This window comes from Gadus chalcogrammus, chromosome 9 (genome assembly GCF_026213295.1).
Source record: "Gadus chalcogrammus isolate NIFS_2021 chromosome 9, NIFS_Gcha_1.0, whole genome shotgun sequence".
Taxonomy (NCBI): Eukaryota; Metazoa; Chordata; class Actinopteri; order Gadiformes; family Gadidae; genus Gadus; species Gadus chalcogrammus.
The window spans coordinates 21,254,449-21,277,821 of record NC_079420.1 but is presented as its reverse complement, the minus strand read 5'-3'; the positions used below and the strand labels follow the sequence as shown (position 1 = coordinate 21,277,821).

At 49.9% G+C, this 23,373-nt stretch overlaps 1 protein-coding gene across 2 annotated transcripts in view; it reads right to left on the bottom strand.

Moving 5' to 3' along the window:
• The window catches only part of roraa (RAR-related orphan receptor A, paralog a), a 186,711-nt gene that overhangs the window by 6,656 nt on the left and 156,682 nt on the right, over window positions 1-23,373 (bottom strand). For both annotated transcript variants that reach the window (XM_056599752.1, XM_056599753.1), the window contains 8 exons: window positions 11,598-11,683; window positions 9,447-9,588; window positions 6,582-6,980; window positions 5,777-5,898; window positions 5,172-5,304; window positions 3,428-3,535; window positions 865-975; window positions 454-566 (listed from right to left, as the gene is read on the bottom strand). In XM_056599752.1, coding sequence (XP_056455727.1) covers window positions 454-566; window positions 865-975; window positions 3,428-3,535; window positions 5,172-5,304; window positions 5,777-5,898; window positions 6,582-6,980; window positions 9,447-9,588; window positions 11,598-11,683 — 1,214 coding nt within the window. The remainder of the gene's footprint in view (window positions 1-453; window positions 567-864; window positions 976-3,427; window positions 3,536-5,171; window positions 5,305-5,776; window positions 5,899-6,581; window positions 6,981-9,446; window positions 9,589-11,597; window positions 11,684-23,373) is intronic.

Here is a 23,373-nt window from a genome sequence, read left to right as displayed (position 1 = left end):
GAGAGAGGGGTGAGAGGGAGAAAGAGAGGGGGGGAGGGGGGAGGGAGAGAGAGAAGGGAGACAGGCGGTTAAGATTCACGGTGAAGCATGAGGGAAAGGAGGAAGCAGAAAACATTGCTCCCTACAGCGCATTGCTTCTCGCAGAGGCACAAACAGACTGGTAAATATTGAGACAAGCTCCTAGGCACGGCCGCAACCTGACACCTTCCATCTCACAGGATTGTTATGCACTTGATAAACTGCCATTTCCACTGGAAAAGTGGCGGAGGCTTTCTGTACAGACGCTCTTTATTTTCGTGTCGTGCGGAAATGTGCACCGGGGGGAGAGAGAAATATAACTCTGACGTGAAAATAAGCTAGAGGTCACTGTTGCTACAAATAGGGCTGTTTACCGGACAGTCAACCGTGGAGAAGTACATTGATGATTAAATGGACGTTGTGAAGGAGGTGTACCTTTGTGAGAATGCCATCTTCTCTGTGGTTCTTCTGGAGGACGTGCTGGAGAGCCAGTTGGATCTTCTGCTGGAGCTTCTCCACCTTCACCTTCTCCTGGAGCCAGGACCGGTCTGAGGGGAGAGCACCACTTAGCTTAGCATTAGGCTAACTAGAGCTTAGGACCTCATCTAGATGAGCTAGCCCTTCTCATGCCCACAACCCCCTCATGAGGAAAGGCATCAACAATGTCACACGTGTGTGATAGTGTTTTTTTTTTTTCCTTCTTTTCGATATAATGCATGAATAAATAAAAACAAAAATAGACGCTCTCACCCAGAACCTCACCCCACCGAATGAATATATATATATATATGCCTATCTTTTATTTATTTCATTTTTTTTTCTGTTTGCACTATGAGTGACACCTACCGGCAGACATCAAGACGAACGCGGAGAACAGGGCGATCTCATCCTCAGACAGGTGCATAGAACACAAGTTCTTCCCAAACTCGAAGACGGAGCTGATCAAGTCGTCACAGCCTGCCACAGGAGCCACAGCAAGGACATAGACAGAGGGAGAGGGAGAGAGACATAGATAGAAGGAGAGGGAGAGGGAGTGAGAGGGAGGGAGATAGACAGGGAGAGGGAGAGAGAGGCATAGATAGAAGGAGAGAGAGGGGGAGAGAGAGAGAGAGAAAAGGAGAGGGACATAGGGAGAGAGAGAGAGAGAGAGAGAGAGAGAGAGAGAGAGAGAGAGAGAGAGAGAGAGAGAGAGAGAGAGAGAGAGAGAGAGAGAGAGAGAGAGAGAGAGAGAGAGAGAGAGAGAGAAGTAGTCAGAGGGAGAGGGAGAGGGAGAGATAGAGAGACATTGGAAGAGGAGAGGGAGAAAGAGGGAGAGGGACACAGACAGAGGGAGAGGGAGCGGGAGGGAAAGAGAGAAAGGGGGAGAGGAAGGATGGGAGCAAAAAAGAAAAAGATGAGCGGTTTTCGGGATGAGGAAGAAGACCAAAGAACAACGTGCACTCCACTGATCTTTATTGGGAAAGATTGAAGAGGTGGGAAGAGGTGAAGCCAAGGAAAATAACAAAAAGAGGCAGCCGGAGAGGTGGCATGCCTCCTGACAGCGCGCGGCGGCGCGGAGATGCCTCGACTGAGCCTCAGCGGATGAGTCCCCCTGGCAGCCGGGTGGTTTCATGCGAGGCGTAGTAAGATCACTAGATATTCTTTTAGTTATATCAATTATTGGGGATTGGGCGAGACAGCCCGTTGCCACGGCAGCTCTGTAAGAACCCCCTCCCCCTCCCGCCGCTGCCGGGCGCTTCATGCAAAGCCGAGGCCCGGGCTCTCGTTAGGGAGACACACACACACACACACACACACACACACACACACACACACACACACACACACACACACACACACACACACACACACACACACACACACACACACACACACACACACACAGACATCTCACTTGTTTACACACACACACACACACACACACACACACACACACACACACACACACACACACACACACACACACACACACACACACACACACACACACACACACACACACACACACACAGGAGACATTTATGCTCACTCAAGCATACGTATAAAACATGTGTGCCTGAGTAAGCACACGCCAGAAGGGCTGCAAATAAGCACAAATACACACACAAACGCACACACAAACACACGCCTATACAACGGCACGAGCGCACACACGCATGCCTACACATCTGCATGAGCACACACAGACACGCCTACACATCTTGCACACACACACACACACATACACACACACACACACACACGTCTACACGTATGCATGTTTCACACACACACACACACACACACACACACACACACACACACACACACACACACACACACACACACACACACACACACACACACACACACACACACACACACACACACACACACGCCTAACCATCTGCACCCATGCGCACGGACACAAACACTCACATAAACCCACACATCTGCAAGCATAGACACACACCTACACATCTGCAGGAGCGCCCACACACACACACCTACTCATCTGCACGCGTGTGGTCAGACACACACAAACATTCCACACGTCTGCACAGACAGACACAAGCGCATGCCTACACTTCTTCACGCATGGACACAGACAAACGCACACACACACACACACACACACACACACACACACACACACACACACACACACACACACACACACACACACACACACACACACACACACACCAAGGGCTCCATAAAAAAGCCATGGAATCTGAAAATATGACACTTCTACAATACAGAGCAACATGTTTTCATAAGGACACAACATGGCACTTCTCCACATTTCTCATCCAGAGCATTTAGATAAAGCAACACAATTGATAGCAGAGAGTCTTTGTAATGTCATGGCATTCAAACACAAATGCAATTTGCTTACACCGGAGATATTCCATGCCAGACACTCGGCATTGGTTTTGATAGAACTCTCCCAAAAGGCACTGGAGTCTGCCTTATTTATTCCCAAGTAGCAGGAGCTGTATGTAGCACAGCCCTGGTAACAACCCTGTTTTGCCATAAATAACCACAAAGCCAGGTGTGTTAGGGATGAGTGCTCAGTTTGGCTCCCAGGCCATTAGCAATGTGGCGGAACAGCAAGGCAGAACTCCACTAGGTAGCACGCGTATGGGCAAACACACACACAGACACACAGACACACACACACACACAAACACACACACACCAAATTAACACAAGACTGCACCCACAAACAGAAAAACACACACAGTTTACACCCTCACAAACACTCACTCACACATGCAAGCATACAGGGTTTATTACACACACACACACACACACACACACACACACACACACACACACACACACACACACACACACACACACACACACACACACACACACACACACACACACACACACACCGATAAAGCAGTGGAAATGAGCTCACCTAATGACTTGAACAAATCAGGTCCGGCGTACTTCCCATCAAAGTAGACTGTGTTGTTTTGTGAGTCGAAGGCACGGCACATTCTGACAAACACAACTTCCAGAGAGCCTGTGAAGGAAAACAGGGGTACCGTCATCAACACTGCCTTTCATTCTCTCCACCCATCCATCCATCGGATGTGTATCTGTGTGTCTATCCACCTATCTATCTATGTATAAATCTATCCCTCTATCTATCCATCCATCCAGCCATCCGTCTCGCTATCTACATATCTGGAAAGGAGAAGTCATAAAGTAAGCAACACCAAGAAAAGTGAAGCCCTGTCACAGATAAAAATGATATTGTTCTACGACTTGTAGATGGTAGAAAAACACCAGCAGCGAGAGGAGTCACTCGCTGTTATTTATGGAAGGTGTATTTAGATAGGCAGGTGGAAGATGCATTCCCCACCCTGTGCTTGTGTGTCGCTCTGTGGGAGTGAAGACGGAGAGAGAGAGGGAGAGGAGATGCAACACAGGTCGCATCCCTCTTCTCAGGGCCATGTTTTTAAATGTCACTTCTGTTGACAGGGCCCTACCTCTCTTTCATTATTCATCGTGTCGGGAATCACACAGTGACTGTGTGTGTGTGTGTGTGTGTTTCTGTGTGTGTGTTTCTGTGTGTGTGTGTGTGTGTGTGTGTGTGTGTGTGTGTGTGTGTGTGTGTGTGTGTGTGTGTGTGTGTGTGTGTGTGTGTGTGTGTGTGCAGTAACCCACCCGCATCCCTGTATTTAACCCTAAATAAGGTATCCCATGGCGTGTGTGTGTGTGCTTAACCCTCCCCTATCCATCCAGCACACCTTCTTTGCGACTGTGTAGACGCGGCGACCGCACATGCATGCATGCATGTGTCTCCATGCGTGTCTGCTTGAGTGACTGCACCCTGCATTGATCAGTGTCGGCAGATATCATCCGGGGGGGAACAGAGAGATACAGAGAGAGAGGGAGAGGGAGAGGGAGACAGAGACAGAGACAGAGACAGAGACAGAGACAGAGACAGACAGACAGACAGAGAGACAGACAGAGGGAGAGAGAGACAGAGACAGAGACAGAGACAGAGACAGAGACAGAGACAGACAGAGAGACAGACAGAGGGAGACAGAGAGAGAGACAGAGACAGAGAGAGAGTGAGAGTGAGAGTGAGAGAGAGAGAGTCAGAGACAGAGACAGAGACAGAGACAGAGACAGAGACAGAGACAGAGACAGAGACAGAGACAGACAGAGAGACAGACAGAGGGAGACAGAGAGAGAGACAGAGACAGAGAGAGAGTGAGAGTGAGAGAGTCAGAGACAGAGGCAGAGAGAGAGAGAGAGAGAGAGAGAGAGAGAGAGTGAGAGTGAGAGAGAGAGAGTGAGAGAGGGGGGATGGCAGCCGTCATGGCGGCTTGGTATCTCCAGCCCAGCAGCACACTGCATATCTAACCCTGTGTTCCTACTCCTGCTCTGTGTTTGTAATGAACAGAGGGGGGAGCAGGGGGAGGGACAGGGGGAGGATACAGACCGGATGGGGTCGACTTCCCAGTGACACACCGTCTCCGTGCGCGTTTGGGAGGGGGGGCTTTTGTGTAGTCAGGTCAGCTACGCCCTTGTGACAACGCCAGGGGGGGCGGGGGGCGGGGGATGCGGGGGGGGCTGGGCGTGTGTGTCGGTGGAGGCGGTGGCTGGTGAGTTTGACGGCTGCGGGCGGCGTTGACAGGCTGTCATACCTGCTTTCAGCAGCACTATCTGATCGTTCTGACACAGCTCCATGAAGCCGTCGATGCGCTTGGCGAACTCCACCACGTACTGAATGGCCTCCGTTATTTTGATGGCGCACAGCTGCCACATGACTTCCCTGGGCTGAGCGGCAGAGGGAAAGCACAGGACAGGTTACATACTGTACAGAGAGTACGGGAAGACTAAATAAATAAAACTAGATTACTTTCGGCGACTGAGTTGAATATTGCATTTCGCATCGTGTCGTTGTTGAAGCCAGTAAGGCAGGGGTGAGTGTGACGGTGGTACACAGTGGAGCTAGCATGGTGGAGCTAGTGTGGTGGAGCTACCTTGGTGGAACTAGCATTGGAGGAAGCTTGTTGAAGCCAAAATGATGGAGCTAGGAAGGTAGGGTTGGTGTAGTGGAGCTAGCTTGGTTGGCCTAGCAGGGAAACTAGCTTTGTGGAGTTCACATGTTGGAGCTTCAAAGACAGGGATAACGTTGTGGAGCCAGCATGGTTGAGCTAACATTTTGGAACTAGCGTGGTGTGGCGAGCACGGCGGAGCTAAGAGGTTGGCACTAGCATGGTGATCGGGGCTTGCATTGTTACGCCACCTTGTTCTGGTAGTTCTCGATCTCTTCCTGAAGGAACGCCTGCCAGGTCATCTGCTGCAGCTCCTCTCTCAGGTACTGACACGTCTCCATGTGCGACTTGGAGATGTTTTGGGCCAAGTGCTCTGAAAAGAACCACAAGGAACCAGGGAAGCACATCCAGACAATCAGCCATTGAACAGAGAATAGCACACACGGCTCACAATGTGAGACCTCACTGATGAATTTTGCCACAGGAAAAGAAGATTTATTTACTGAGGGCTTAAGGAAGAGGGGAGGCGGATGTGCGTGGGTTTATTTTTTTTGAGTGCAAAAAAGAAAAAAATGCCTGTTGACATTTTCTTTTTTCTGCCTACAGGAAGCTCATAGCTTGGGGTTGAAGCAAAGCCAATCTAGTTATGACAGAAATTCAGGGAGTGGGGTGGGGGGGAGGGCGTTACTCATCGAAACAAAGGTCACATTTTCACGAAGAGAGAAATATTGAGTATAAGAAATTAAATGGTTTTGAAAACACATCTGTTAAAAGGACTTTTCTCGGCACAGGGGAGCCTAAAAAAATGATTTCCCCAGACGCCTGCCCTGCTGGATCCTGATTGGCCCTAATTAATGGAAACTAATTACAAAAAAAGAGGCTCTTTTAATGAGTGTTGAAGATGAGTTTCCAACCTCCTGCTATTTTAAGCAACCTTTGCGTCGTTTGCCCCACGGTCGAGTCCCCACACCCCTCCCCCCCCCACGTTTCCTCTTTTCCTCTTCCTTCTCTACGTGCTCTCCCTTTGATTTCCTCCAGTCGGGGCTCTCTGATCACCTAGCTCAGCCATGGACACGGTGGGGGAGGTGTCTCCGCTGGTGAAGGAGCAGTAGGGGAAGAACCCCGAACCCGGGGCGAAGTCGCAGATGGGCTCGGGCTTGATGCCGTTGATGTCCAGCCCGGACTGGTCGGGGGACGGCTGGATGTCCAGGTAGAAGCTGCTGACGGCCGAGTCCTGCTTGCTGCCGTCGGGGGTGTGGCCATCCATGTAGCCGCTGAGGTCGTCGTGGAGCTCCGTCAGGCCGTTGGCCGAGAGGCCGTAGGTGGGCGTGAGCGGCTCGGCCTCGCCCGGCTGCTGCTGGTGTTCCCGCTGCTGCTGCTGCTGTAGCCGGTGCTTCTGGACCTCGGCGTACAGGCTGTCGCGCTGCTTCTTGGACATGCGGCCGAACTTCACCGCTACAGGGGGACAGAGACACAGGTTTTAACTATGGTATTTATTGTGATCGTTTATAGGAACAAGGCAATGCATTGAGCAGTCTCAAATTAAAACGTTGCATAAAAAGGACTACATTTGGACAATGGAATGTGCCATTTTACTGGGTTGAAGGTATTTGGTAGCCAGACTATTTCGCACGAATATATCAGCCTGGAACCGCTCAGTCCCTTTTCGATTTACAAGGGGCCGCAGACTGAAATGCCTCCGGACGCAATTGGATAGACCTACAACCAATCAGAGCAATGAACCGCGTGACACATCAGTAGCAGCCAAAATGTCCCAACGGCACTCAGATTGGCCACTCCTCTGTACAGTCCTCGTATTAAACCCGCCCCCTGTTTGATAAACGCTTGTGATTGGCCCGATAGGCCAGGTCTGCTGGAATTCTGTCCAAACGAGAGGGGGGGACCAGACAAATTTGCCAAAGCATATAAAACATGAGCTCTCAGATTCGCCTGGACACACTAGCTAGGCATTTGTTATTTTTACTGCATTACGGGATTAATACAAACTGTTTACCATTAAGAATTGTCAATCTTATCTACATTAAGTTAACTATTGGACGTACGCCATTATGTTACTTTCCTCCAAGAATAAAGATTTCGATTTGACGAGGCAATGGTGTGTGTGCTTAATGGTGTGTCTGTGTGTGTGTGTCTGTGTGGCGCTGTTTGGCGCTGTGTGTGTGTGTGTGTGTGTGTGTGTGTGTGTGTGTGTGGGGGGGTTCTCTCAGCTTAACAGCCTCTCAAACAGAAGGCTATGTTACTGCTGGCTGCTTTAGACTATGTAACTGCTGTCTGCTTTAGACTATGTAACTGCTGTCTGCTTTAGACTATGTTACTGCTGGCTGCTTTAGACTATGTAACTGCTGGCTGCTTTAGACTATGGTACTGCTGTCTGCTTTAGACTATGGTACTGCTGTCTGCTTTAGACTATGGTACTGCTGTCTGCTTTAGACTATGTTACTGTTGTCTGCTTTAGACTATGGTACTGCTGTCTGCTTTAGACTATGTTACTGCTGTCTGCTTTAGACTATGGTACTGCTGTCAGCTTTAGACTATGGTACTGCTGGCTGCTTTAGACTATGGTACTGCTGTCTGCTTTAGACTATGGTACTGCTGTCTGCTTTAGACTATGGTACTGCTGTCTGCTTTAGACTATGGTACTGCTGGCTGCTTTAGACTATGGTACTGCTGGCTGCTGTCTGCTTTCGAGACTAAATAGCGAAAGCGAGCACTGCAGGACGGCCCTCTGCGGGCCTGGCCATGTGTCAGCTGGTCACTGGTGTGTGTGTGTGTGTGTGTGTGTGTGTGTGTGTGTGTGTGTGTGTGTGTGTGTGTGTGTGTGTGTGTGTGTGTGTGTGTGTGTGTGTACGAGCAGATTAAGTGGAGCAAGGCAGGCGACAGATAGTGTGGGCAGATGGGCTCCGGTGTGTTTGGTAAAGGCGAGTCACCTTGCCCTGTCCTGATTGTGTGTGTGCATGTGTTCGTGTGCACGTTCCGCACACATTGCGCCCGTGCGTCTGTGTGTGCGTCTGTGTGTGCGTCTGTGTCCCCCATATGTACATGAAAGCATCGTGAAGTGCTAATGTGTGCCAGTGTTCATCCACACGCCTCGATGTGCACGTGAGCGTGTGCAGTTGAACGAGAGCCCGCCTTCATGATGTGCCATGATGAGCCAGAGGCCGTGCTCCTCTCCTCTGCTCGTCCGTCTGTGTACCTCCCCTCTGTATCGGCTGGAGCCTGGCTAAACAGCTCCGACGATGCTGACGGTACCCTGGACCAGCCAGAGGTCTCCTTAGCTCTGATAAGCTCTCTGTTTAGCAAGCCGGGTCCCAGCAGGACGCTTCCAGGTAACCAGAGCCCACCTGGGCACTCCCTTTACTGCCCCTCAGACGCAGCGATTACCCAGAACGCCTCTCTCGTCTCAACCCCCTCGTCTTTCATCAAGCCTTGTTTCTGTCAGCAGCCAATTAGAGCCCGGCAACTGGGAGCGGGAGATATTGTGCTCACATCCATCACGGTGTGGATCCCTGGCGGTTTATCTTGTTCCTTAAAGGATTTTTAATGTGGTTTGTATTTACTACTCTTGTTTGGCGGTGGCTCTGTGATGCCTGTCTACAGTTGGGTCAAGATTTATGGGTGCCAAAGGCCCCCTCCTCCACGGAGGAACCTCTGTGATGATACATCGCACAACACTAAAGGGCAATGGGGATTTTTTTCACGCATCTTGTGCTTGTGTATTCAAACTATTAAGACTTGTTTTTTAATGTTTACTCGTGTATTCAAACCACAGAAACCCCCCCCCCCAACCCCCCTACCCTTGTTTTTAAATTCCCCTGCTCAACGTCAGTTACACCACACTCATCCAGCTCTGGATGTTTCCGTCAGTAGAAGGCCCAAAAGCCAAGCCAAGCCGGGGCCTACCATCTCGTGACATGCCCACCGCCAGACACTTCTGCAGCCGGCAGTGCTGGCAGCGGTTGCGGCTGGTCCGGTCGATCAGGCAGTTCTTCTGACGCGGGCAGGAGTACGCCGCGTTGCTCTGCTGACTCCTCCTGAAGAAGCCCTGGGAGTGGAGGGAGAATGAGGGGGAGAAGGCAGCGTTAGGATGTGGAAGCGTGGGGGGCGAGGGAGCATTCCAGGGGAGGGCTTTGTAGCGGCTTTGGCCCGGCCAGATTTCATCAGCTGTACAGGTGACGGATTCGGGAGTGATTGTACGTAGACCCAGAGGTGGAGGAGGGGGTAGTGGTGATCATGTAAAATCTTAGAGACACTAATACCGCCGCTGATGCCCTCATAATAGCGTCCTGTCATGTCAGGATGTCGGCAATTCAGCGGGCGCCGTGTTCTGCTAGTAGTAGCAGCGGCGGCGGCGGCGGCGTTCTGACTTACAAGGGAGCCGATGTTTATTAGCGCCCTGCGCGGCCTAACGAGTGGTGTGTCTGGGCAGACATGATACCGGAGGGCGGTGTTTCATTCCACGGGTTATTGCGAGTGTTCATTAGCACAATGCTTGTTGCATCGCTGAAGGATTGCATACTCCTGCACAGACACACACACACACACACACACACACCAAACACACATACACCGATTCGATTCCTCAGTCTCTTTGACTTAATGAATTGATTCCAGCATGTCATTAACATGCACCACTCTACTGCTCCGCACACATATGTCTTAATTAGCTGCTCATTGGCTGTTTAATTACAAGAAAACAGCTGACAGCTGCCAAGTTGCTTTCTAATGGAAGCCATTATGGAAGCGGGCTATAACTGCCGGTGACAGGCAGCGCTCTTTAATAATGCTATGATTTATGGTCCCAACTCTTGTGCTCACACATATCATTAGCAGCCGCTCTGCCTGTACTAATTAGCGATCAATAAAGATACATTTCAGCAGTTTATTCTTTTGTGTTTTGTTTCTCCTGACTCCCGGGTGAGGGAGTGGAGCGCTAGGGGAGAGTCTGAAAGCAAAGTCTCTCTCTCTCTCTCTCTCTCTCTCTCTCTCTCTCTCTCTCTCTCTCTCTCTCTCTCTCTCTCTCTCTCTCTCTCTCTCTCTCTCTCTCTCTCTCTCTCTCTCTCTCTCTCTCTCTCTCTCTCTCTCACGTGCGCAGGCAGCAGAGGTGCAGGCAGGCGGAGGAATGCTAATGATGAGTGCGGTGACAAGCACAGAGACAAGAATACACTCTAAGCACAAAATTGCGCTCACTGTGAATGGCTGGTGCATTTGAAAACAGAACAAAAAGAGGCTTCAATGGAAGCGACACCGTGTAGCAAAACAGCCAACAATCTGCTGCGATTCAAAGAACTCTCCCTTTGAAGGTTTTATTTCAAGAAGAGCAGGCTCACGCAAAAACAAACGAGGAGGAAAACAAAAAGTGAAAAAAGACAGAGGCGGGCACAGGAACAACTTTGTGTTATTAGTCGTATGTTTTTCCTCTTATGTCCTCCGTGATGCTTGACCAGTGACGGCACGCTGCATGTTCTGCATGTGAACACCCACTTCCTTCCCACCTTCCCACCAAAAAAATAGTTGTGGAACACTTTGGAAAGCTTTAACGCAATTCCCTTAGTTCCTCAAAGTGCCACGCTAGCCTTTATACCTTGCCGCCCACAGACACACACACACACACACACACACACACACACACACACACACACACACACACACACACACACACACACACACACACACACACACACACACACACAAACACACACACAGACACCCGTGCACTGCACACCAACATGGAACACCAACTCAAATCCTTACACACGTTCAGATGGAACCATTACAAACACACATACGCAATCACAAGAAACTGATACACACCCATACTAACAAGGAACGCTAGACACACACACACATTGACAAGGAACACACACATATACACACCACACACAGGGAATGCCAACACACATCCTTACACAACTTCACAACGAACGCTTACACACACACACACTAACAAGGAACAGAACACCAACACACACCCTCACACTTGATCACAAGGAGCACACACAGACACACAGACACACAGAGACACACAGAGAACAGTAGCTCGGGGGTTCTCACCTTACAGCCCTCACATGTTATCACGCCGTAGTGGATGCCTGATGATTTGTCTCCACAGATCTTGCAGGGAATTATTTCGATTTGAGCTGGAAGGAAGGAAGAAGAAGAACAACATTAGCATATGATTCAGTCATAAGGCGACGCTCAGCACTCCAGCCATCGGGGATTGTGTTGCTCTGTGAAAGAGCGGAAAAGCGGCGCTCACGAAAATCAGGGAACCTCACTTATTAATGGAGTTGGAAGTGTGATGAGGAGGCCATTTTTACTCCTCACCGCCAGCACATAATACGGTGTCAACTTGCATCCCGGGCACAACAGAGAACAGGTCCCACACTACCCATAAATCTTAATCCAACCCACAACACACAATGCAAAAAAATAGAGGCAACAAATGACGCAAAGACAGGCGACATGAGAGAACTTCCCTGTTGTAAAAGCACTTTTTGTTCTGCTTTCTCCTAAACTTCAAAACCTTTAAAAAGCGGATGGTTTGTTTATGTGTGTGTGTGTGTGTGTGTGTGTGTGTGTGTGTGTGTGTGTGTGTGTGTGTGTGTGTGTGTGTGTGTGTGTGTGTGTGTGTGTGTGTGTGTGTGCGTGCAACGTGTGTGTGTGTGTGTGTGTGTGTGACATGTGTGTGTATGTACGTGTGTGTGTGTTGCAGCTGACAGGTCTGTGATGTGCCAGCCACGGAGGACAACAAACAGAGTTGGGACAGCCTCATCAATCCTCCACCCTCCCCTCCAGGACCAGACCAACGGGAGTCCCAACAGAACAGCGCTGAACAGAACACACAGGCTTCAGACACACACATACACACACACACACCAACAACCCCCCCCCCCCCCACACACACACACACACCACACAGACACCCACATCCAGACCCACACACACTCCTCACGACTCTGTCCCCTAACACTATCCAGCTCCATCACTGCAGCCACTGATGCAACATTTAGCTCAACCTCCCTCCCTCCCTCCCTCCCTCCCTCTCTCTCCCCCCTGCTCCATCCTCCTTTCTCCCCCTCCATGCTCCTCTCTCCTCCGCCCCCACCATCCTCCGCCGTCCCCTCCTCTCTTCTTCTTCTCCATCCTCCTTCCCTCCCATCCCCTCCCTCCCTCTCCATCCCCCCCCCCCTCCCTCTCCATCCTCCTCTCTCTCTGTCTCCCCTCCCCCTCCATTCTCTTCCTCCTCCATCCCTGCTGCCATCCTCCAGAAACCTGGGCCTTCCCAGCCTAACATCTTGGATCCTCCATCATCCTGCCGTGTGCACGGTGGAGCCAGGAGGGCCGGCCCCAGATCGAGGCTGTGTGTGTCTTCACGTAAAGGAAGGTCAAGGGCAGCCCCTCCGTACGGACCCTCTGGTGCCATCCGGATGAGGCCGCTGGCCACAACGGGACCCTAAGGACGGAAGGTCCCGCCTCTCCGCAAAGATGAACTGTAATAATAGTGACCCCTTTGTGGTAGAAAGATACATTGTTTTATTTCAATGTTCTAAAATCACTACATTTTATTATTAATCTGATTTAAAGGGACAACGGATTTGAATGATAAATATTTTCGGGGAATGTGATTAAGAGTGATCCCATGGACTTTTTACAGTTCTACCCGCGGTTGGCCGTCGTACGCAGCAGGGCAACATTGCGAGGAGGAGCGTCAACTCCAATGAGGGAGGCCCGACTCTGCGTGGCCCTAATGAGACACAATAATAATGATAGTGGTACATTTCACTATGTCAGAGAGTTACATCAGCCTCTCCCCTCCGGTCAGCCCTGAGAGTCGACTCGAGGAGGCCATGTTTTATCTGAGCCTCGCGGGCGCGGCGCATCCACCGCTACACCTTAACGAGCGAACCCGGCTTTTAAAACCAATTTGATCACATCAAACGTGCCTTTTTGCTCCCGGGGCTCAGCCCATTTGAATCAACTCTGGGGAGGGATTGGGACGGGGTGGGGGGGGGTGGGGGACGGGGGGGTTGTGTTGTGTCATGTGGATAATATTGAGTCCCTGTGGCGCACCCAGGGGGAGGTCCTTAAAACACACAGCCTCTAATCCTCCGCTAACCCGGAACGCCTGTGTGAACCCACTGCTTCAAAAGAGAGCCGGCTTCCCCCCTTTTATTAGTTAAAGATATCATTTGTCGTCCGTTGACACGTCCTAAACCCTTTTAACCCTGCGTTTAGACAGACCACCCCCCCCCCCCCCCCCCCACACACACACACTTGTCCACTGCTCTCCTATGGGGACCACTGGATTCCCCACGACTAGCCTTGTTTACACTGAATTATCTAGCATTTTTATCCTAATTTGATCCTTTGTGGTATCGTCGTTTCGGGCTAGGTATAACTCGGAGAGTAGTAAATTCAACTTCAACTTCAATGCGTGATTTATTCAGAGACACAGAGTCAACGAGCTTGGGTTCTGGAGGTGGCACCTCGAAGCATCTCTCGAACACAGGAAAATATTCAGTTTATATTGGAAACGGGCGGAGTGGTAAATAAGCCACGCCCACAGGGTTTAATTGGAAAAAAAGGGACCAGGTTTGCAGTGTTGAACTTATTTACAAACTCAAGAAACATTATACGGTGTTGTCCACTATGTGGAGGACAAACCATTCATAACTGGTGTTAGCTTGAAACATACTTCAATCTAAATGAAGCGTAGACTGAAATATTTTACATCAATTTCGGTCAAATGACCGACGGTGGCACAGGGGGAAACAGGCGCTCCTTGCTCCCACCGCTCTGCATCATAAGTGAGGAGCGCCGGTAATTATAGGATCCTCTCGTACGGCAGAAGGTGAAGTAAGTCCACCCCACCGCAGAGTGGGCTCGCTTGTTAGTTTGTTATTATGGATGCGGGAGGCAGGTGCTTATATTCTAATCAAGAGGGGGTTAATTCATAAATAACCATTCGCTCTCATGGCTTGTTATTATGCTCAGGCTCATCTCCGCGCGGGCCCCCGCCTCGCGGACAGCGCGCTCCCGGAGTTTGTTTTTGTGTTCCCTCTGCATGAACATTAGCATTTCAGGGTGCTTTCCATTCCTTCAGCGTTTGCAGCCTGATTACTTACATAATTTGTTCCGACATGCTCTTGCGGCAGGCGAAGCATGGCGTAATTATGACTCGCTGTGGTCGAGGCCGAGCGGGCCCGCCTGCAGAGACGGGCCCTGGCCAGCGGGTGGCAGTGCAGGGCCGTGACTGTGGATCCCCCCCCTCCGCAAGCAAGTCAAGCCTCAACCCAACCCCAACCCCTTCCAACCCACCCCTCTCCAGCCCACCCCTCTCCAGCCCACAAGGTTCCTGGCTCTGCGCTCGAGCCTCTGACAGCTCCAGGCTTAGGCTACCGCTAACGCCCCCCCCCCCCACCCCCGTTCAACCCCCCCCCCTCAGCCTTACCCACAGCGTAGCTGCAAGATGCCTTCATCTCCCCCGGAAGACGTATGGCTGGCTGGGCACTTGCTCAGGCCTGACGGGGGCTGTGCCACATCAGGTGAAGGAAGTGGGAGCAGAGACGAGGGCTTGCCAGGCCAGACAGCGCGCCCTACGACGTACACACAAAGCGTGCCTCACAAAGCACTATCTGGAAGGAAGGTGGGACTTCAGCTTGCGCTCTCTCTCTCTCTCTCTCTCTCTCTCTCTCTCTCTCTCTCTCTCTCTCTCTCTCTCTCTCTCTCTCTCTCTCTCTCTCTCTCTCTCTCTCTCTCTCTCTCTCTCTCTCTCTCTCTCTCTCTCTCTCTCTCTCTCTCGAAGCACTCATCGGTTTAAAGGGCTCGTCTTCAGACTGGCTGCAGCAAGCTTTTGTTGTGATGTGAAGAAAGAAAATAGAAAAAAATAGATTCCTTGTTTCTACAATGGGAATATGCGGCTCCTTTCAAGAGGCTGGAGAGAATGCATATGACTAATTAATAACATGGAGATCAGACTCACCACTGAGTCACCCGTTCCGTTGCTCCTGGCCTGTGGTCTGTTAAACGCTACGATGGGGCCTCTGGAAAGACTCCAGCCCCCCCCGGAGTTGCACTCCAGACAATGGGAATCATATATTGATTCGGGACCACGCGAGGGGGCCTCTCAAACAAGACGAAAAAACAATTTGCCTATAAGCACTCCCGATCCGGGAGTCGATATCTATTGACACGGGCTGCAATGTTAACCGCCTCTCGCTGTAAACTGGGCAGCCGGCTGCCATGAGCTTGACCAGCTTGCAGCGTGCTGTCACTGATCCCGTTCAGCCTGCCTGCCAGCCAGCCAGCCAGCCAGCCCTGCGATGTTTAGGACATCAAAGCGCGCCTCAGTGAGACGGGGCGGCGGGGCTAACACCCACCCCGCTCCTCACAGCAGCGCGGCGTGAGAGGCCCGCCGCCGCCGCATCAGGCAGGGCCACTTCAAAGAGCCCTCGCTGAGGCGCAGAGATAGTGTGCTGCCGGTGTCATGCGGACACCCCGGCCACGCCAACCTTAGCGCCGGACGGGCGCCGGCGATGCCACCGATGACCTTTGGCCTTGGAGCGAGCGAGCGAGGGAGCGGGCGGGCGGGGAGAGGGGGGAGGGGCGCGGTGCGGCACGCTGGGAGCGTGGTGGACAATGGCAACACAGGTGGTGGGAGACGATAGAGGGGATGGGAGGCTGGGGTAATGGGGAGGCTGTTTGTCCCGGCGTTGGGGACAAACAGAGCGTCCCGCGGCGGCGGCTGAATTGTTCAAGGACAGTGAGTCACGGGGCCCCCGCTCTGAGGGGATGAGCGCGCCGGTGTTCAGAGCCGTGTACAATGGAGGCGCTGAGGACCCCCGGTGACTCTCACTGTGCCCCCACACAGCCCAGACCAAAGCGTTTCTCGCCGTAGCTAGCTGTGCTACATCAGGCTATCGCACGGCCTGCCGCTGTTGTTAGCCATGTGAATGCTAACGGCTAACATGAACTCTTATTAGGCATTCTGAAAGAGTTGAGAGGCTTAATAAATGCAGCGATTGGTTGTTTATTAACGCACTCTATCTACAGCTGAAAAATGTGTAAATGTATTTATAAATTATTTATTTTATCTTTTCTTTATCTTTAATTTGGAATTCCATCATAATGTGAAATTTAGGTTGTGCATAGTAAACCCACATGCATATGATGAAATCCAAAATAAAACATCCAAAAAGACCAAAATAAACACAGGAAATGACAGCCCCCCTCCCCCCCGGCGGCTCCCAGTGCACTCAGCGACCACGGACACAGCGCTGAAGGATTAGGATTAGCCCTTACATTACAGTCCCATGACCAGGCCGTCGTCATAATGCCCGCAGATTAACCCATCCCTGACTTCGACCATTTGCTCATCTCCACAGAAATGATCATTTGCGATAGATGTGCACTTCAGATGAACGTCATCAGTTGGTCTCTCACATATCATTTCATTTGGATGCATAAAATATGATTTAATCTTTCTTGTGTACAATTTATGTTGCGAGCGACGAATTGATAAAACGTAGCCCTTTGGTGAGCCAGAGGTGGACGTCCACAGTTTTTGAAAGGATACAAAATACACATTTTGGTATAAATAATACACTGGTCTCCTTTTTGGAGAGCGTCCTAGCCTGCAGCGGTTCAGCAGCAGATCAGCGCCCCGGATGTAAAGGGATGTGTATGTTGTGACAGCGCGGCGCTGACAGCTGTCAATGATCAAATGGCGACAGCCTGTGGGCTCATGAGCAACATTATGTAAGCTAATGAGAGAGTGTGCAGCGTGGATTAACAAAGACTCACCCAGCAAGCCAACTAATAGTCGCTTTAACAATGTAAGGCTAGCCAACGGTGTCTGCTTGCAGGACTCGGAGAATAAAAAATTTAAACAGTTAAATATAAAATGCGCAGGGCGAGAAAAAAAAAGCCCTGCCATGCTCACCGAATTAGCTCAATGTCAACTTTCCACTGAAAACATTTGCTGTAATTTATGTACTGCCACATTAATTCCCTCCTTTGGTCGTGGATATGAGCTGTCATTTGATACAAACAGTCCAAACAGATACCCATGACAGGCCAACAGCGTGCAAGAGCACAAATCTGAGTGTTGCCTCTTTTAATGTGGCCTCACAGCAAGTTATACTATTTTATTCCTATTTATGAAAAATAATACATAACTAAATATCAGCGGGAAATTATAGTGCTTTATGCATTTGTAATTCATTAAGTAATCAGGGGATGTTTGGATAGCATGTCATAAAAGGTTTATTTCCAGGTTATTGAAGCAATAAATGCACAAATTCCCTCGCAGGACAAACTTGAGCATCATCATTTTTCCCAGCCTCTCTTAAACACAGAAACATGCTGAAGTCATCAACAATATTTCTGACCAGTAGCATGAAAGGAAGCTAATACATAATTGACACATTTTGCTGTCTACTCAGTCCCCCTATCACCTGCGAGCACTGGGCTGTGATCTCCAGCACCTGAATAACCACTCCATTAAAAGAGATATTCCCCTTTTCTGAAGACGGCTAAAGGCTTTTACCAGCCGTCTGCCTGTTCAGGGAGAGCGCAGGCCGCAGCCCGGGCCCTAGGCTGCCTTCTGCGTGAACTCAGGCGTGCTCCTCTAGGTTTGTTTGTGAGTGAGGCCCATTAATATTTAAGCCCTGCCTGTACAACACTGCAGCGCTTCTCTCTTCATATCTGCGCCTGTGTTTCCCTGACTGGCCCATTGAAATGCATTCTGACACCTTCCACACACGCCGCGCGGCGGTATTCCCAAACCGCACCTCAGGACTTGTCTTTCCGCATGTGTCTCTTTCGTCAGCCGCCTGAACAATAATTTGGGCACTAATTTATGTGTTGCCGTGGCAAAGATTGACGAGCTTCCTGTCTGGGAGGCTGTGCACCTGCACTCCAGGGGAAACCACCGAAAAGCCTGGCTTTACCCCGCAGACGAGCACAATGAAGGGGAGCGTGTGTGTGGCAACCCCCCCCCCCCCCGTACCCCCTCTGCCATCACCACCGCTACCACACACACACACACACATATACACGCACAGAATCATCTCTACCCCCAGCTGAGCACAAACATTTTTCTGTTCCTCCTTAAACCCCCCCCCCCCATCCCATCCCCCCACCTCATCAACACCACCACACCTCAACACACACACACACACACACACACACACACACACACACACACACACACACACACACACACACACACACACACACACACACACACACACACACACAGTCTCTGTCTATGCATGCAGTGACAGCAGGTAAAGTCGCACAAATGTGCCCGAGACTGGTGCACACAACCACGCCTGCCAGAAGATAGATTGACACACACTCCATCCTCCGATGTCAAAATACAGGCAGATCTGCAGATGCCACTTCTGTCTTCTCTAGTTAGTCATAGTAAACCGAGATTAACACAAATGTCCACGCTCTGTAGAAGTTCACGACAGTGGAAACTTTCATAAAGAGACATCCAATAAATATTGATATGCAACACATTTTTCCATACAGAAATAGGTGGGTGGGGGATTCTGGGTGCATGAAGGTATTTCCGAAATGTCAAAACATTCTCACACCTTCATTAAGGGGAATCGTGTGCAATATCAACATCCGAATTTATCAATGTTTAATATTTTAAAGCTTTGAAACCAAAATCAGCGAGAACCTTCCACCTCAATAAGCCATAAATCACACAGGAAGAAACGAAGGGTTCTGCTGTGCTGTGGTACTAAGCAGAGGACACTGCTGCTGCACTAAAAGGCAACAGAAGGTGGATAAATCTTTCATTGTGGGGGAGCGCTTTAGTCTCTATGTGCATCCCTAAGGCTATCCTGATGCTAGCCCATCTTAGCCTCCTGCTATCCAGACATCACAGAATTCCTTCAAAACTACCATTGCAAAAAATGCCATAAAAATGGAAGATTACAAGTACTACCTTAGACAGAGAGACAGCCAAACGAATAGTTTGGCTGTCACAAACACAAAAAGATACACAAACAGACAGAAAGAAAAACAGACAGACATGCCGATATATACCCAGAAATACCTAGAGACAAACAGACAGACAGACAGACAGACAGACAAGCCATCTGTCTGTCTTTCGTCGAATGGCAGGCAGATGGGTGTAAGGATGCATAGAAGGATGGAGAGAAGATATACATACAGACGGACAGAGCGCAGTAATTGTCCCTCTCCTGAGAGAAGCACGTTGCCAGACTGCGTAGCCATGGCTGCGTCGGGCCAGATAGTAATCACTAGCTTGATTTGCTCCATCAGAGAAGAGGGGGGTCGAGAATGTACAGTAATGGCAGCCATCAGCGCTTCCACTGAAGTCTGACTTGAAGTCTGTGTGTGCATTTGTGTGTGTGTAAGTGTTTGTGTGTGCATGTTCATGTGTGTGTGTGTCAATGTGCTGACGGATCTAGTATCCAGCATATATATCTATGGTATTTATCTGTGGTATCTATCTTACTATCGATCTATCCACCTGGTTGTGAGTCAGATGGCCTCTTGGCATAGATGAAACTGTGTTGAGGAGGACTTTACAGCTGTCTACGCTGCAGAAAGGCTTATACAGAGAGAGATGTTTCGATGACAGCTTTGCCTTTTCCGCCATTACTCAGTCTGTGTTTTATGTTTATAATGGTTTGTGAGACAAACTTTCCTCACAGATCAGAGACACGAATACACACACCAAAAATCTAGCAAGGCAGTTTCTTAGGCTTCATTACAGTTTACATAACACGTCACTTGGTTTCTTTCATGTCAGATCTGTCCTGTCTGCCACTGGAGAGATGCACGCTAAAGCAGCAAGGAGCAGATAAAATAAAACACACACTAACTTGGGGATAAAATCGTCCACTTGCATTTTCAGCGTATACGAAGAAGTTGAGCGCAAACGTTGGTATTTTGCCTTTTTGTCTTTCTATTTCGATTTGTAATTTAGAGGACACGAATACAGAAGACAATAGAAAAGTCTGAATAACGGTCTTTAGTCTTGGCAACTGCCCTCAGCGCGCTTGTCCTGCTCACACCGCACAGCACGCCGCCTCCTTGCCTCACCTCACCACCTATATTCTCTTTCTACGGGCTGAGACAGTGTTACAGTGTCACCAAACCTCTGCCATTCAGCCTGAAGGTCCCGTGTTTTCCATCGGCTGAGAAAGTGCAGGCAAGGACGAGCGAGGGGAAGATGAATGAGCTCGGCGGCCAGACGATACTCCCAGGGACGTGTGATTGAGACAAACGAGCCTTGTTACATTAGCTGGGGATACTGAATCCTGCTGCTCACAGATCCACAGTCTGATAGAGCTGAAACCAGACACACCCAACCTTTCCACTGGATTACCAGTGTCACGGGTGGGGTGCGATGGTTGGGGGAGGGGGGGGGGGGGGTCAGACAGCCGGTAAGAATGAAAGTCAGTGATGAAATAGTGATTGATTATCCATAAATATAATATACAAATCCTTTTTATGTGTTGTGAAAACAATCTGTGTGTATGTATAAATATAAATATATATATATCAATTTATGACAATTGATGTTTGCTTTGGCACTATAAATAGTCTAAGTTGTCATGCCAATAAAGCGCCTTGAAATTAAAATGTAATTGAAATTGAAAGAGAGCGAGAGAAAGATGCATGCAGATGTACAAACGCACGCACACACACACACACACACACACACACACACACACACACACACACACACACACACACACACACACACACACACACACACACACACACACACACACACACACACACACACACACACACACACACACACACACCTTTTTGGACCATTTACTTCACCCTTGCAGGTGTGGAGCAAATGAAAGTGGGAGATGCAGGCATTCTCTAATCAATATACAACGCTCCTGGCTATTAGCATCTCAATAAGTGGCTGTGAAGACCTCCATCACACACCATTTAGTTGTAACTTGTAACCTAACTAGATGTGCTAACTGATTACACTGAAATCATTTGATTACCACGTCCAATAATAACTTGATGAAATTCAGAAAAAAATAACATCATGTTTATTTTATTTCCTCCTGCTGGCAGTATAAAAGCCTTGATGGAGCGCTAGAGATGAATGGAAACGGCATGCATGCGCATCCACTCCCATTTATCAAAATCAATACACCCATGCCAAGAACATCGCAAAGTAATTTCCCATTTAATACCGGCCATCATAATTAACTCCAAAGATATGCATGTGCAGTGTTCTCATCTGGCAAACTCACACAATGACGCACACACACACCTACTGTGTACATAGGTCATGTTGTTAACACATGTTACGCAATTTATTGTGAGTTTCTCCTCTGGACCACATGAAAGGCATTTTTGGACGACGGGGTAGCATGGAGTCCTCTTCACACACAGAGTTTACAGATGCAATGGTGTTTTCACAGGCCTGCAAATACTGCGGACAGTTATGGTCTAACAAGGCAGGGTTAGGCAGTGCAATTCACAGAGCACACACTCCCCCAGCAGCTAGCATGCAATGCTAACACAGGTGTGACGGCTAGCTCTGGGTGAAACACCCTTTCCGACGGCCACTGGTGAATGACCCGCTTTAATCCCAAAAGCAAATAAACAAATGCCAAGATTAATGATTGCATAAACTCCCCCACTCCAGCCCCCCCCCCACCCACTCTTACCACCATCACCACCAAAAGCCCTCGCATAACAATTGGCTCGCTCGACCCATTCTCTTTCCATGCAAAGGCTCTTAGTCAGCTGACAGCCCGGCAAATCCCCTCCCTCCCTCCCTCCCTCCCTCCCTCCCTATACCGCCTGGATGGAACCTAGGAATAGTCCACGCTTTGTTGCTTCATTAGCACCAGGAAGGGACCAATATTCCCCTCCTGGACCAGGGGCATATTCGAACCCGACGCGACTCAACAGCGGCGGCGGCGGGTCCGCTCCGGAGCAGAACGTATTGGGGCTCCTCCACGCTGCGGTGGCCAGCCGCCCCCCTCCCCGTCGTCCTGCAGCGACCCAGGGCCACGGCCACGCGGCGGCCGGGCTCTGGCCCTGGGAGCCGGAGCAGATGTGGGCACGCCTGTCAGGACACTTAATGAAGACAGCATGCTCCGAGGACGGGGACGGGGAAGAAAGAGCACAGAGATTCCCATGTGCCGACTCTGTTAACCTGTTCCTCATTATGAGTGCAACAAGAGAGAAGAGGGAAGGGAATGGGCCCCGCAGGTCCCCGCTTCTAAAGACAGTGGATGAGGGGAGGAGGGGACATCTTGGAAGTTGAATTGGACATTATGGGCGATAAATCAGAGTCTCGGCAGAGCAAACAAGGCCATTAAAATGACATTAGGGTGTAAGAGGAATCGTTTGGACGTGACGACAGGGTTACAGCCGGACACCGGACAGAGTGCAAACAAACAAAGTCTGTGTCTGAGGAATTTGGAAAGGAAATATGAATGAATATGACTAGGATGACAGATGAAGAGAGGGAGGGAGAGAGAGACCAAGAAACACATTGAGACAGAAAATGCGACAGAACAATATGCATATAGAGCGTGAAAGAGAGAAAGAATCACACAATGTGAGAGAAAGATAGAGAACATTATAACGGGAGACAAGAGGAAAACAGAGAGAGATAGATGGTAAGAGAGAGAGAGAGAGAGAGAGACAGAGACAGAGAGAGACAGAGACAGAGACAGAGACAGAGACAGAGACAGAGACAGAGAGAGACAGAGACAGAGACAGAGAGAGAGAGAGAGAGAGAGAAAGAGAGAGAGAGAGAGAGAGAGAGACAGAGAGAGACAGAGAC